The sequence below is a fragment of the Carcharodon carcharias genome, chromosome 2, assembly GCF_017639515.1.
Source record: "Carcharodon carcharias isolate sCarCar2 chromosome 2, sCarCar2.pri, whole genome shotgun sequence".
Taxonomy (NCBI): Eukaryota; Metazoa; Chordata; class Chondrichthyes; order Lamniformes; family Lamnidae; genus Carcharodon; species Carcharodon carcharias.
This window is the reverse complement of record NC_054468.1, coordinates 95,296,900-95,312,535: the sequence shown is the minus strand read 5'-3', so window position 1 is coordinate 95,312,535 and position 15,636 is coordinate 95,296,900. Positions and strand designations below refer to the sequence as shown.

General features: G+C 42.2%; 1 protein-coding gene across 4 annotated transcripts in view; it reads right to left on the bottom strand.

Moving 5' to 3' along the window:
- Positions 1-1,512: 1,512 nt before the first annotated feature.
- farp2 (FERM, RhoGEF and pleckstrin domain protein 2) overlaps positions 1,513-15,636 on the bottom strand; it is a 192,420-nt gene continuing 178,296 nt past the window's right edge. For 3 of the 4 annotated variants that reach the window (XM_041211657.1, XM_041211665.1, XM_041211684.1), the window contains exons 25-27: positions 10,379-10,486; positions 3,695-3,846; positions 1,806-2,032 (exon numbers count right to left, since the gene is read on the bottom strand). In XM_041211657.1, coding sequence (XP_041067591.1) covers positions 1,951-2,032; positions 3,695-3,846; positions 10,379-10,486 — 342 coding nt within the window. In that variant the 3' untranslated portion in view covers positions 1,806-1,950. Of the gene's footprint in view, positions 2,033-3,694; positions 3,847-10,378; positions 10,487-15,636 lie in introns of all 4 variants that reach the window. The other variant, XM_041211675.1, reaches the window with a different exon arrangement.

The following is a 15,636-nucleotide window of genomic DNA, read 5'->3' as shown; positions in this document are numbered from 1 at the left end:
GTCACTGTGTACCAGACTAGTCAGATCCATACCAGCTTATCATAATTTTCTTGAATACCTTAATGGGCTCCATAATGCACTCAAATCCACATTTGAAAAGGAGCAGTCAAGTTAACTCTCTTTCCTTGACGTATTAGTCCAGAAATCTTCCAAGGGGTTCTCTAAAGCCATCATGTACCAGACTAATCAGTTTCCAAAGTCACTGTCAAGCCAAAAAGACGTTCTGTCAATCTCACAATTGAATAATGTGGTATATGAATTTCAATGCCAATGTGATGCTAGGTATGGAAACCGTACGTCCCAAAGATTGATGGATCGTATCAAACAGCATGTCCCTTCTGCTGTGCGCAACAAGCAAGGTACAGACCGTACCCAACCAGCCTGTGCTTGCAAAACTCAAAATACAATGTCCAACATCAGATATGATTCCGCGATTGGAAAACATTTTTAAATTAATCCTCAGTGTGCTAAAAATTATGCTGGAAACCAATTTAAGATGGTCAGTCTGGATCGCAGTATGGTGCAATTGCATGTACTGGAAGCTACATATATTAATACACATTGCCCTGTTCATTGCAGGCAGAAAGAACACATACAAACACTAAACTAAATAAGTAATAGCCATTTGCTGTTTCATTCCTCAGGGCAATGACTAATCGGAGTCAAGCTTACTGCTTTAAATTTCAAACGGCACTTGGCAGTTAACTGTCAGTCACCATTAACTGGTGCATTCTCCATGGCTGCACCTCTACCAATCAGAATGCACTTGCCAACCAATCAGCACTCTTTTCTCAAACAGCATTAAGTTGTTGCCTCCCCTGACATTGGTATTCTTGGTTTTGCTCTGATGAGTGCAAGACAAAAAGCTTTGACAAAATGTCTTTTTTCAGCAACGCTAGTCAGATTCTAAAGTCATCTTGTACCAGCCAGATTATAAAGTCACCACAGATCAGACTAATCAGATTCTAAAGTGACCATGTACCAGGCTAGTCAGATTCTAAAGTCACCGTTTAGCAGACTTGTCAGATTCTAAAGTCACCGCGTAGCAGACTGGTCAGATTCCAAAGTCACCACGTACCAGATTGGTCAGATTCCAAAGTCACCTCATACCAGTTCTGTCGAAGGGTCATGAGGGCTCGAAACATCAACTCTTTTCTTCTCCACCGATGCTGCCAGACCTGCTGAGCTTTTCCAGGTAATTCTGTTTTTGTTTTTTCACCTCATACCAGATTGGTCAGATTCTAAAGTCACCGTGTACCAAACTAGTCAGGTTCTAAAGTCACCATGTACCAGATTGGTAAGGTTCTAAAGTTACCGTGTACCAGATGACTCCGCCGTGTTTTGCTTTAATCAGATTCGAAAGTTGCCCTGTACCAGCCAATTAGATTCTAAAGTTATTGTGTACCAGACTGGTCAGATTCTAAAGTCACCATGTAGCAGACTAATCAAATTCTAATGTCATCGTGTACTAGACTAGTCAGATTCTGAAGTCACTATGTACCAGAGTAATTAGGTTCTAAAATTATTTATTACATAGAAAGCAATTCCTTTGGCAGAAGATGAATGCTGCTTTAGATTTCCCTAGACAAATCAACATTAAACCATTAAATACAGGAATGGAATCGGTTTCATTTGTAAAGTACACGTTAAACAATCAGCCTGGCCCCAACCCAACCTCACACTGGGGAGTGACTTTTTCCCTGTTGCTCTACGATAAATGGTGTTTTCCTTTGAAAGGTAACAAGGTTTGCTCCTAGCTGAGTAGCTGAGATGAGTCAGTTACTTTAATCCCAGTTAGTGTTGTATTCTGATCTGAATAGATTTGCTGTTTTTCTATGGATCTTTAATCCAGTTCCCATTTTGCCTAATGTCCTCCAATCAAAGGTTTTCCTGGTACTACTTTTCTCCTGAAGGAATTTCCAGATCCTGGATGATGGCATTCCGAACACTTCAGCCTAACCATGCGTCCTTCTGGCTGAGGTGGATCATCCGTCCCGGTGAACTGGTTGCACTCTTGATAACTTCCATCCACCTGGCGAAAGAGTTAATGAAGAGTAAAGATAACACAGAGACAACACTGCAACACGTGCATGGTTTTAGGTGATGACTGAACTGTGCGAGTAGCTGAAGCATTCTACATGTGAATCACATGAATCCTGACACCATTTCCCCACCGCCCACGTGGCGTTTCCATCACCTCCCACGACTATCCAGCCCTTCAAAACCCAGGTAACTCAGTCCGGATTATGCTTATCTTTCATATTTACTGATTTGATACTTGAATTTACTGAGCCTGACCACTGTTGCCTCGTGCCTCGTTGATGGATAACTCTGAAATCACCTCACCAAGATCTTTATGCAAATTAGCAGGGGTGTTATCTGTAGTGGCCGAAACTCCATAGTATAGACCTACACAGGTTGAGAATTTGCACACTGTTCTACCTCAATTCTAAAGTTATTTCCACCCCTCAAAGAGTCACTGTTTCAGAAGACACCCAGGATATGTTGACTTTGATCCAATACAAAAACTTGCTGTTGTCCATTTAATAACTTCAATTTTCCTTGGCAAGGGTGAGCAGCAGTATCAAGCTGCCTGTATCCTAACTCTGATCAAGTCCCTTTCACCCATCAACCCTGTGTTCACTGATCTTTACAGTGGCTCTCTGTCAGTCAATGCTTCTAATTCTCCAACTTAGATGAATTATCCTCATGTTTAAATGCGTCACTGGCCTCACCACTCCCTATCTCCATAACCTCCTCCAGCCCCTCAACACTAGATCTTTGCACTCCTCCAATTCTGGCCTCTTGCGGCCTCCGAATTCCATTGTCTCACTATTAGTTGTCATGCCAGAGTTCTTTTTGATCACACAAGATTGAATTAGTCTACGAGATAACGAGACGGTGTAAAACAGTCTTAACTTTACAATATAGACACCCCTACTGGGGGGTGGGGGTGGCAAGGTCCAGTTAAAAAATTGTAATGTGAGGAAAATCCAACCCAAGTACAAACCAGTGGGATAGGAACTCAATTAATGCAGTGAATCAAACTATCAGTGAAAATAGATGCAGGTGCCACAATACCATCTAGATAAGTGAATGTGAATTTGCCTGCAATGAGTCACCAATATAAATAATTCAACTGCGATAGTTTGGCGTCTGGTATAGCTAATCCTGGATTTTTTAAAATTTCTTTCATGAGGTGTGGGCATTTGTTGCTCTTGAACTGAGTGGCTTGTTAGGCCATTTCAGAGGGCAGTTAAGAGTCAACCATATGGCTGTGGTTCTGGAGTCACATGTAGGCCAGACCAGGTAAGACAGCAGATTTTCTTTCCTAAAGGGCATTAGTGAACCAAATGGGTTTTTACAACAATCGACAATGGTTTCATGGTCACCATTACTGAGACTAGCTTTATATTCCAGATTTATTAATTGAATTTGAAGTCCACCAACTGCTGTTGCTGAGCATTAGCCTGGGCTACTGGATTACTAGTCCAGTGACATTGTAACTACGCCGCCATAATCCCCATGGAATAGACTGACACCTGATGCACCAAGTCTAGATATGGATTTGTCAGAACATGACATGTCGATTATAATCTCTACCAATTACTGCAATGCTAAGTGTAAGAGTTCAGTCCTACATCTTAAGACATGCCCTTTGCCCTGACATGGAGAGATGAAATCTGAATCTCACCTTTCAAAGGTGTACTCGCTCTCTGCTCTGAAGAAGTAGACATGAGATTTGAACTGCAGTTTGAAGACGTAATCTTTGTAAATGCGGTCAGTGTCTGTGGGCATGCTTGCAATGTAGCCTAACAATGGAAGACTAGCCAGGGGATAGTCATCCTGTAAGCAGCAACAAATAACATATTAATACATTATTTTAGCAAATAACCAATAAGCAAAAACCAAGGATGTAAGGCTCACACTCTGCTTTATGCCTTTCAAAAGCAACTCAAACAGTAGTTCAGCAGTAGGGCACAGTATAAACCAGGGAAAACTGGGAGCATGCAAGAAAGGCACGGCAATAATCATGGGTGATTTTAATATGCATATAGACTGGACTAATAAAATTGGCAAGGGTAGCCTCGAGGGAGAGTTCATAGAGTGTATTAGAGATTGTTTCTTGGAGCAATATGTTGTGGAACCAACTAGGGAGCAGGCTATTCTGGATTTGGTTTTGTGTAATGAGATGGGATTAATTAATGATTTCATGGTAAAGGATCCTCTAGGGAAGAGTGATCATAGCATGATGGAATTTCAAGTTCAGTTTGAGAGCGAGAAACTTGAGTCCCACACTAGTGTTCTGGAGTTAAACAAAGGTAACTACATAGGTATGAGGGCAGAATTGGCCCTAGTGGACTGGGCAGGAAGACTACAAGACAGGACAGTTGATGAACAGTGGCAGATGTTTAAGGAGATATTCAATTCCTCCCAAGTAAAATATATCCCAACGAGGAAGAAAGATGGCTAAGCAAGGAAGTTAAAGATAACATAAAGGCAAAAACGAAGGCATACCAACTTGCAAAGGTCAGTGGCAGGCTGGAAGATTGGAAAACCTTTAAAGATCAACAAAGGAAGACTAAAAAAAATAATAAAAAGAGCAAAGGAAAATTACGAAAGAAAACTAGTGCAAAATGTAAAAACTGATAGCAAAAGCTTCTACAAGTATATAAAATGAAAGGGAGTAGCTAAAGTGAATGTTGGTCCCTTGGAAGGTAAGACTGGGGAGTTAGTAGTGGGGAATGCAGAAATGGCAGAGATGCTTAATCTATATTTTGCCTCAGTTTTCATGGAGGACGACACTAGTACCACCCCAATAGTAACAGGTAGTGCAGAAGGTATAGGGAAGGAGGAACTTAGAACAATCACCATCACTAGAGAAAAAGTACTGAGCAAACTATTGGGTTTAAAGGGTGACAAGTCCCCAGGGCCTGATGGCCTACATCCCAGGGTCTTAAAGGAAGTGGCAGCATAGATAGTGGATGCATTGGCTATAATATTCCAAAATTCCCTGGATTCTGGAAAGGATTCAGTGGATTGGAAAAATGCTAATATAATGCCATTATTCAAAAAGGGGAAGGCAGAAAGAAGGAAAATACAGACCGGTTAGTTTAACGTCTGTCGTTGGGAAATTATTGGAATCTATTATTAAGGTAGTAGTAATGGGGCATTTGGAAAGTCAAAATGCAATCCATCAGAGTCAGCATGGTTTTATGAAGAGTAAATCGTGTTTGACTAATTTGCTAGAGTTCTCTGAAGATGTGACAAGCAAATGATAATGGGGCTCCTGTAGATGTAGTATATCTGGACTTCCAGAAGGCCCTTGATAAGGTGCCGCACAAAAGATTAATACACACGATAAGATCACACGGACTTAGGGGTGATATGTTAGATCGGATAGAGGATTGGCTAACCAACAGAAAGCAGAGAGTCGGGATAAATGGGTCTTCTTCTGGATGGGAAGCTGTAACTAGTGGGCTGCTACAGGGTTCGGTCCGTGGGCCCCAACTATTTACAATCTATATTAATGACTTGGATTCAGGGATAGAAGGGACTGAAGTTAAATTTGCAGATGACACCAAAATAGGTGGGAAAGTAAGTTGCAATGAAGAAATAAGAAATTTATTCAGGTTAGGTGAATGGGCCAAAATTTGGCAGATGAAGTTTAACGTGGATAAGTGTGAGGTTATCCATTTTGGTCAGAAGAATAAAAAGGCAACTTATTGCTTAAATGGAGAGAAACTTCAGAATGCTTCAGTGCAAAGGGATCTGGGTGTCCTCGTGCATGAATTGCTGAAAGCTAGTATGCAGGTACAGCAGGTAATAAGGAAGGCAAATGGAATTTTGGCATTTATTACTAAAGGAATAGAGTATAAAAATAAGGAAGTGTTGTTGCAACTGTATAAGGCACTGGTGAGACCGCACCTGGAGTACTGTGCACAGTTTTGATCTCCTTACTTGAGGAAGGATGTAGTTGCATTGGAGGTTGTTTAGAGGAGGTTCACTAGATTGATTCCAAAGATGCAAGGCTTGTCTTATGAGGATAAATTGAGCAGTTTAGGCCTATACTCTCGAGAGTTTAGAAGGATGAGAGGAGAGCTAATTGAGGTATATAAGATGCTAAAGGGGCTAGAAAAAGTGGACGTGGAGTGGATGTTTCCCCTTCTGGGGCATTCTAGAATGAGAGGCCATAGTTTTAGGCTAAGGGGTGGTAGATTTAAATCAGAGATGAAGAGGAATTACTTTTCTCAAAGAGTCGTGAATCTGTGGAATTCACTACCTCAAAGTGCAGTGCATGCCGGGGATAAACTTAAGGAGGAGACAGACAGACTTTTAATTAGTTACAGTTTAAAAGGTAATGGGGAAAGGGTGGAAACTGGAGTTGAGGCCGAAATGAGATCAGCCATGATCGTATTGAATGGCGGGGCAGGCTTGAGGGGCTGGATTGCCTCATGCTGCTCCTAGTTCTTACATTCTTATGTAACTGATCATTTATCTTGTTAACTCTTCTACCAACTATAGTAATTCAAAGCTGTTGGGTTATGTGGACTTATTTCAATAACTTGCCATTATTGCTTGTATCTTTAAATGACTATCTGTGAATCAATCTGGTTGATTCAATTAAGAAAGTGGTGGAACGTAGACCAGGAGTACGCCATTTAGCCCTTTGAGCTTTCTTCTCCATTCAATTAGATGGTGGCTGATCTGCATCTTAAATTCTATCTAACCCTCTTGGTTCCCCTCTTAATATCATTATCTGACAGAAGTCTACCAATCTCAGTTTTGAAGATTTTCAATTGACCCCCAGCTTCAACAGTTTTTGTGGGGGAGAAAGTGAGATCTCTGCTAGCCTTTGTGTGAAGAAGTGCTTCTCAACATCATTCGTAAATGGCGCAACTCTAATTTTAAGGCTTTTCCTCCTTGTTCAGCACTCATCCATCACAGAATCATATGGCAGAAACAGAGGCCATTCAGCCCATTGTGCTTGCCTACTCACTCATTTATCAATGTGCCTTTGCAACTTTCTGTTCCTATGTACACTGTTTATTTGCCACCTAACATTTGTCATCAGCAAACCTGGATACATGGTTCTACATTCCTTCATCAAACTCATTAATAAATAGTGAAAAGCTAAGGCCAAGTACAGGTGCTTTAGAGACACCAACAATCACATCAATTTGACTCCATTCTGTCTCCAGTTCCCTTCCCATTTCAATAGTTTCCCTCCAATTCAACTTTTGTTAACAGTCTCCTAAGTGAAACCTTGTTGAATGCCTTCTGGAAGTCCATATAATTAACATCTATAAACACTTCCTATCTAGCACATTAGTTACAATCTCAAACAACTGAACCAGGGACTTAGTAGTGCACATACCTCCACCACACTATGTTAACTCAATGGTAATGATGCTCTGTAACCACAAAGCTCAAAAAAGAAATATTTTAATAAGAGCTTTCATCTTTCTGAGGAGGCTTCCGGCCAATTCACATCCAACAACCTGTTCTGAAAACTCTGCTCACATTTTGACAACTGTGACAAATTCCACCACAGCAGCTGAAATAATCCACAACATTCTAAAGCAATCAACCATATTCTTCAAAAAAATCAATTTGCCTTATCTTCCAATGTAAGTGGATCTTTTAAAAAACTTCAGAATCCAGACATACATCTTGGCCAAAAAACTGATCAACTCTTCTTTGGACCAGATCCTAGTTTACCAAGTCTCATTGAAATTGTCCATTAGTCTTTAGGGCATATTGTTTACCGACAAAGAAACAAACAGGGTCAAAAACATTACTTCCACCCACCTTTAGCCTTAGCCTTAGAGGCTTTCCTGTGTCTAGTAACACGAGGCAGACAAAGCATGTGCTTATGAGGCAGAGGTAAAAATTCAACTAGGTTCATTAGAAATTACAAATTCATGCTGGTTTTCTCTGATCAATTCATATTTATCTAAATGTTCAATCACTCTGTCCTCAACACCAGATTCTAGTAACCTTCCCACAATGGATGTGATATTAATAGGCCTATAATTTCTTAATTTCTTTCTCCTACCTTTCTTAATATTAACCACCTCTTGAAACTACAGGACAGCCTGGTGGAAATCCCAGTATAGTCCTAAAAGTAATACGAACAGGTAAAGGCCAATCAACTCCTTGAGCCTGTTCCATAAACAGGATAATGTGTGCCTCAGGCAAACTATCCTGCACTTCACACACAAAGTACTGGGTCAGTTCATGGAGGCTCAAGCTTGCATACTGGAATTGGCTTTTGTGTTACGATATGAGAAGAAGTACATACATATGAACATACGAATTAGGAGCAGGAGTAAATCACTCAGCCCCTCGAGCCTGCTCCGCCATTCAATGACATCATGGCTGATCTGATTGTAACTTGAACTCTACATTTCCACCTACCCCAGATAAGCAAGGGGGTGAAAGGTTATCAAGAATCTATCTAACTCTGCTTTAAAAATATTCAAAGGCTCTTTAAAGTTCCCCTTTATCCACAGCACATGTTACTTCTTCAAAGAACTCAAATAAATTGGTTAAACATGATTTCCTTCTCACAAAAACATATTAACTTGCCTGATTATCTTGAATTCATCTAAGTGCCCTGCTATAGTGTCTTTAATAATAGCTTCTAACATTTTCCCTATGACAGATGGCAAGCTAACTGGCCTATAGTTTCCTGCTTTCAATCTCCCTCCCTTTTTGAATAAAGGAGTTACATTTGGAGTACACAGAGAAGCAGGAATTGCAACAGGATCTCCTTCTATCTCATTTCTATCAGTGGCTCATTGGTGAGCTTTGGAACACAAGTCAAATGTTATAGCACTGTACATCAGTAATGGTTATAGAAGCAAACTGGAAAAGCTCCGACTCTGAATCTATTTATCAGTTCATGGAGGCTCAAGCTTGCATACTGGAATTGGCTTTTGTGTTACAATATGAGAAAAAGTACATACATATGAACATACGAATTAGGAGCAGGAGTAAATCACTCAGCCCCTCGAGCCTGCTCCGCCATTCGATGACAGCATGGCTGATCTGATTGTAACCTGGGTATTCAAAAGACTTCTGTTGCCTTGATGAACCACAAACATTGCTTTTGATTCCTTGCATATAACATTACATTAATACAACTGAAAATCCAGTGTGCCACCGCATTCTATTAAACTGGGTGCCCTATAGGAGTAAAGGTGAAATTTCTTCTGTGCACATCAACCCGAAATCGAATAAATAGACATCAAGGATGGTGGTCATTCAGTTGATCTATGTTTATCCATCAAAAAATAACATACATGACAACATCCAGCTGTTTTTGAAAATTAGATTTTGCCTTAACTACTCTAAGCAGAAATCCTTTCCAATGCTACACTCTTTGTGAAAACAAAGTGCCTGACATCATTTCTAGATTGCCCTTAACAATTTGAAGCTATGCTCCTTAGGTTAGAGTACTATGGTAACTGCGTGGGATTCATTTTTCTATAGTTTATTAATACACCTCTCAAAGGACACATCTCAGTCACCCCTCCGCCTCTTTCCATAAAAGCTAAAACGTCCAAGAGCTTTCTATTTTTCTCCATAACTCACAACTTCTTCAATCTAGTATTCCACTATTTTGACCAACTGTTCACTTGGTTTAAATATTAATAAACAGTATAATCAAAGCATAAGCGCTTTCAGTAGCAATTCACTTTCTGAACTTGATTTTGTATCCAAACATTTTATATCTCCTGCCAGAAATCTTAAGAGTCAAATTGACAGTTCTAATGCTGCTAATCCTCTTTTAACTGTGATCTGGAACATTTCACTGCAATTAAAACACAATTTCCACAGTGGCTTTTAGAACTTGCAATGCCAATGTCAAAAAAGCATTTGTATTTCTCTTTATTCTCCCTCTAGTTTTCTCTCTTTTCCCATCTTATCATGAAGGTGAATGATGATTCACATTGGTTTGTTTCCCAAGAGTGCAACTGTAAAGCTTTTCTAAGTGACCACTCTCAACCTAAGTAGGCACAGTGAGTGTTGGCACATTACTTAACCATGGATATCATCACTGTTGAGACTGTTCCTGTAGTAGTCCACATGTATTTCCATCCAGTGTCTCTTACTGATGCTCAGGAGCCCAAGTCTAAGGGAAGTTCCTCAGAAATATCACAGCATTTTGATCACCTCCATGTGCATTACACGTATTCATGTTATTGTGGGAGACTGATCTCCAGTTGTGTAACAATCAAGATTTCAATTTCAGATTCAATGATACATTATTATCCTGATTACAGTAATGCATATAAAGCTACAAGATTATTCAGGTTAAAGTACACCTTTGCCAAGGAAACACCCAGATGTTACCAGTCAGGAATTGTACCTGGTGGGTCTTGTAGAAGAAGAGGCAGAAGTTGGTGAAGACAACCCAAAGTTTTTGCCACCCATTGCTGTTCTTGAACTTCCTCAGCAGGTAACCCGAGAGCTGGTTCTGCAACAAAAGTGCCTACGGTCAGCATCAGATTTTGTGCATGAACGTAAACAACTGTTTCATTAAAGCCATGTATTCCTAAAATGTTGAACTGCAGAAACCATCCCAACACAGACCTCTTCCTCTCTCTCTCAATTATCTAAGTTCTATGGCTGCAATCAATTTAAAAGGCATCAATTTAGAAAATGTTCAATAAAATGGAATAAACCACATAAAATGGCAGTGGAAGCAGATAGTATCAGAAAATGCAAGGCAGGAACGGATAGCTAAGAGATGGAGTGTATAGTAGTTTTCCACTTTTGGGACCAGCCAAGTCCTTCGGTCTCCTCTGAGCCTGTGCATTCCTGTTTCTATCATAGCTACTCCTCCTCCTTCAGGTACCATGCCCTAAGAGGGCATTGGTGACCATGGATTCCAATTGGATTGGTCCACAATTATGTTTGGCAAAGTATTGCTGTGGTTTGCCATTGCCTTTTGTAGTATGGCTGACCAGGAAACTCTCCCACTCTTACCAGCTGCCATCAGGTGCTGGAAGGACTTACAGGCTGTCAATCAACCTTTTTAGCCAAGTTATGAATGCACTTCTATGGCCATCAAGTCCTGAAGTGGGACTTGAACCCAGAGTTTTTGGCCCAGAGGTAGGGACGCTACCACTGCACCACAAGACCTCCATCAAAGGTACACAGCAGAAAATCTTTACTTTACAGACAGAAATTACTGGTGCTGCTGACGGTGTTATTAAGCGGTATTTACTCACTAATAACCTGCTCACCGATGCACTGGTTGGGTTCTAACAGGACCACTTGGCTCTAAACCTCATTGCAGCCCAAACACGGACGTAATAGCTGAATTCTAGAAGTGAGGTAAGAGTGACTGGTCGTGATATCAAGGCAGCATTTGATCAAGTGTGGCATCAAGCAGTCCTTGTAAAATTGAAGGTCATGGGAATCAGGGGGAAAATCTCTTTACCAGCTGGAGCCATACTTAGTAGAAAAGAAGATGGTTGTTGTTGTTGAGGCGCAATCATCACAGCCCGATGAACATCACTGCACGATGAAGCAGAAGCAGTCCATGCCCACATGCCTCAGACCTGTAGAATATTCCGGCTTGGGCTGATAAATGGCAAGTAACATATACGAGCCTCAAGTGTAGATCATCATGGAATGTCCGATCATCAACATCCTGGGGTTCATAAACTGAACAGGACCAGACACATAAATACTGTGGTTACAGAGCAGGTCAGAGGCTAAGAATTCTGTGGAGAATAACTCACTTTTTGACTCCCCAAAGCCTGTCCACCATCTACAAAGCACAAGTCAGGAGTGTAATAGATTAGCCTCCACTTGCCTAGATGAGTACACAAAAACACAAGAAATCGGAGCAGTAGACCATATGGCAAACTTGCTCCACCATTCGATACGGTCATAGCTGATCTTGGGTTTCAACTCCACTTCTCTGCCCATTCCCCATATCCACTGATTTCCTGAGAGATCAAGCAGCTCCAACAACACTCAAAAATCTCAACACCATCTGGGACAAAGCAGCCCGCTTGAACTGCACACCATCCATCACCTTTAAAATTCATATCTGCATCACCGGCGCACCATGTTGCAGAACATACCATCCACAAGATGCACTGCAGTAAATCACCTAGCCTCCTTTGACAGCACCTTCCAAACCCGCAACCTCTACCACTAAGAAGGACAAGGGCAGCAGACAGATGGGAACACCACCAAGTCCCTCCAAGTCACAAACCATCCAGACTTGGAAATATATTGCTGCACCTTCATGGTCATGGTCACTGGGTCAAAATCCCATAACACCCCATCTAACAGCACCATGGCAGTATCGATACTATGTGGTGAATTCCGTGGTTCAAGAAGTGGTTGACCACCACCTTCTCAAGAGCAATTCGGGATCGGCAACAAATCTGCCTTATCAGCAATGCTCAGCCTGTAAATTAATGAAAAAAAGTGGATTATTTTGGATTTGATTGAACCTTGACTCGGCTATGGTGACACCTTGCCGCTTACTGAAGCCTCCCCTCCTGGTTGTATTGTTCACCATCTGACCAGCCCAAACTGGAGGGTTAGCTTTTCTCGCAGAATCGGTGCTTGGTCTCCCTCCTTGGTCCTCCTCCTCCTTTGAGACTTCAGCTTCTTCCACACCTCTGTCATTTTCTTTATAATTCTCATTGAATACCAATTCCCGAGCTTCGTTCAGAGTTTTTTTTTATTAATTCATGGGATGTGGGTTTCGCTGGCAGGGCCAGCATTAATTGCCATGCCTAGTCCTTAAAAAGGTGGTGGTGAGCTGCCTTCTTGAACTCACAGTGCTGTTAGGGAGGGAGTTCCAGGATTTTGACCCAGCGACAGTGAAGGAAAGGCGATATATTTCCAACTCAGGATGATGAGTGACTTGAAGGGGAACTTCCAGGTGGTGGTGATCCCATCTATCTGCTGCCCTTGTCCTTCTAGATGGTAGTGGTCATGTGTTTGGAAGGTGCTGTAGAAGGAGCCTTGGTGCATCTTGTAGATGGTACACACTGCTACTGCTGTGCGGCAGTGGTGGAGCAAGTGAATGTTTGTGGATGTGGTGCCAATCAAATGGGCTGCTTTGTCCTGGACAGTGTCAAGCTTCTTGAGTGTTGTGGGAGCTGCGCTCATTCAGGCAAATGGGGAGTATTCCATCACACTCCTAACTTGTGTCTTGTAGATGTTGGGCAGGCTCTGGAGTCAGGAGCTGAGTTACTCATCACATAATTCCTAGCCTCTGACCTGCTCTTGTAGCCACAGTATTTATATGGCTGGTCCAGTCCAATTTCTGGTCAATGGTAACCCCCAGGATGTTGATAGTAGGGGATTCAGTGATGGTAATGTCATTGAACATCAAGGAGCAATGGTTGGATTCTCTCTTGCTTGAAATGGTCACTGCCTGACAGATGTATGGCACGAATGTTACTTGCCCCTTGTCAGCCCAAGCCTGGATATTGTCCAGGTCTTGCTGCATTTGGACATGGACTGCTTCAGTATCTGAGGAGTCGCAAACGGTGCTGAACATTGTGCAATCATCAGCGAACATGCCCACATCTAACCTAATGATGGAAGGAAGGTCATGATGAAGGATCTGAAGATGGCTGGGCTTAGGACACTACCCTGAGGAACTCCTGTAGTGATATCCTGGAGCTGAGGTGACAGGCTTCCAACAACTACAACCATCTTCCTTTATGCTAGGTGTGGCTCAAACCAGCAGAAAGTTTTCCCCTGATTCCAGTGACTCCAATTTTGCTAGGGCTCCTTGATGCCATACTCAGTCAAATGCTGCCTTGATGTCAAGGGCAGTCACTCTCACCTCACCTCATGAGTTCAGCTCTTTTGTCCATGTTTGAACCAAGGCTGTAATGAGGTCAGGAGCTGAGTGGCCCTGGACGAACCCAAACTGGGCATCAGAGAGCAGGTTATTGCTAAGCAAGTGGCTCTTGATAGCACTGTTGATGACCCCTTACTGATGATTGAGAATAGACTGATGGGCTGTAATTGGACAGGTTGGGTTTGTTCTGCTTTTTGTGTACAGAGCATGCCTGGGCAATTTTCCACATAGTCGGGTAGATGCCAGTGTTGTAGCTGTACTGGAACAGCTTGGCTAGGGGTGCGGCAAGTTCGGGAGCACAAGTCCACAGTACAATTGCTGGAATATTGTCAGGGCCTATAGCCTTTGCAGTATCGAGAGCCTTCAGCCATTTCTTAATATGACGTGGAGTGAATTGAATTGGTTGAAGACTGGCATCTGTGATGCTGGGGACCTCTGGAGGAGGCCGAGATGGATCACCAACTCGGCATTTCTGGCTGAGGATTGTTGCGAATCTTCAGCCTTATCTTTTGTACTGATGTGCTGGGCTTCTCCTTCATTGAGGATGGGGATATTTGTGAGCCTCCTCTTCCAGTGAGTTGTTTAATTGTCCACCACCACTCACAACTGGATGTGGCAGGACTGCAGAGCTTAAATCTGATCTATTGGTTGTAAGATCGCTTAGCTCTGTCTATCACTTGCTGCTTATGCTGTTTGGAATGCAAGTAGTCCTGTGTTATAGCTTCATCAGGTTGACACCTCATTTTTAGGTATGCCTGGTGATGCTCCTGGCATGCCTTCCTGCGGTCATATCCTCCCTCAGCCTACACAATGAGTGACTCCTCATTCTTGTTAATTTCAATCTTCATCATAGTCCCCCATGTTCTCTCTCCTCTCAATCCACTGCTCGCCTGTCCTCTGCACATCCCTCCATCCTCCATGCAAACTCAAAATCCACAGAAATTCTTTGTCTCTCTACTGTAATTTCAACCAGTGGCAAGGCCATTTCCAACCACATCCTTGTACCCCTCACCACATACACATCCCTATCAACCTCCCACACCATTCCTTTCTTTGTCCACTCCAGAGAAACCCCAACTCACAGCTGCACTGTGAAACGTCCAACTGCTTAGTCTTTGGCCCTCCACTGGCTATGAAATATCTACAACTGTCAGTTTACTCAACCACTCCATCATATCCGCCTTCGATGCCCTTGTGCCCACTATGACTTCACTATCTCCCTATCCCGGTCATTCCCGCAGAGCAAGAGCTCTTATCCTCACCTTCTCAAGTTCATGAAAAAAATATGGCTGAAAAAAGACATGCTGGCAAACTTTTTGTCCTTGCACTCATCAGGACAGTTGCAAGAATGCCAAATTTCAAAGGATGCAAAAATTTATATTGCATGAGAAATCATGCATGAGAAAAGGGTGCTGATTTGGTTGGTAAGTCAGCTCTGTTTCTCCATGGCAACACCTTAACCAATGCACCAGGGAGCTACTGTATTCTTCAAAAAGACACAATGTCTGGACATGCTCTTTCTGCTTGAAGAGGACAGGGCCCTGCGTATGAATACATGCAGCTTCAGTCAAACATAAGTGAGCTACATTGCGAGCCTGACTGATAATCTTAAGTTGTCAGTGTAATTCTTAACACACTCAGGATTGTTCAGCAAGTGTTGCCCAAATAAATATTTGATCATAACTGGAACATAACTGGCTCAGTGGCCATCACCAAATCTGGCTGGACTATGTCGAGAATCGAAGAGGCTTCACCTGCCTCTGCCAAAACTATTTGTTATT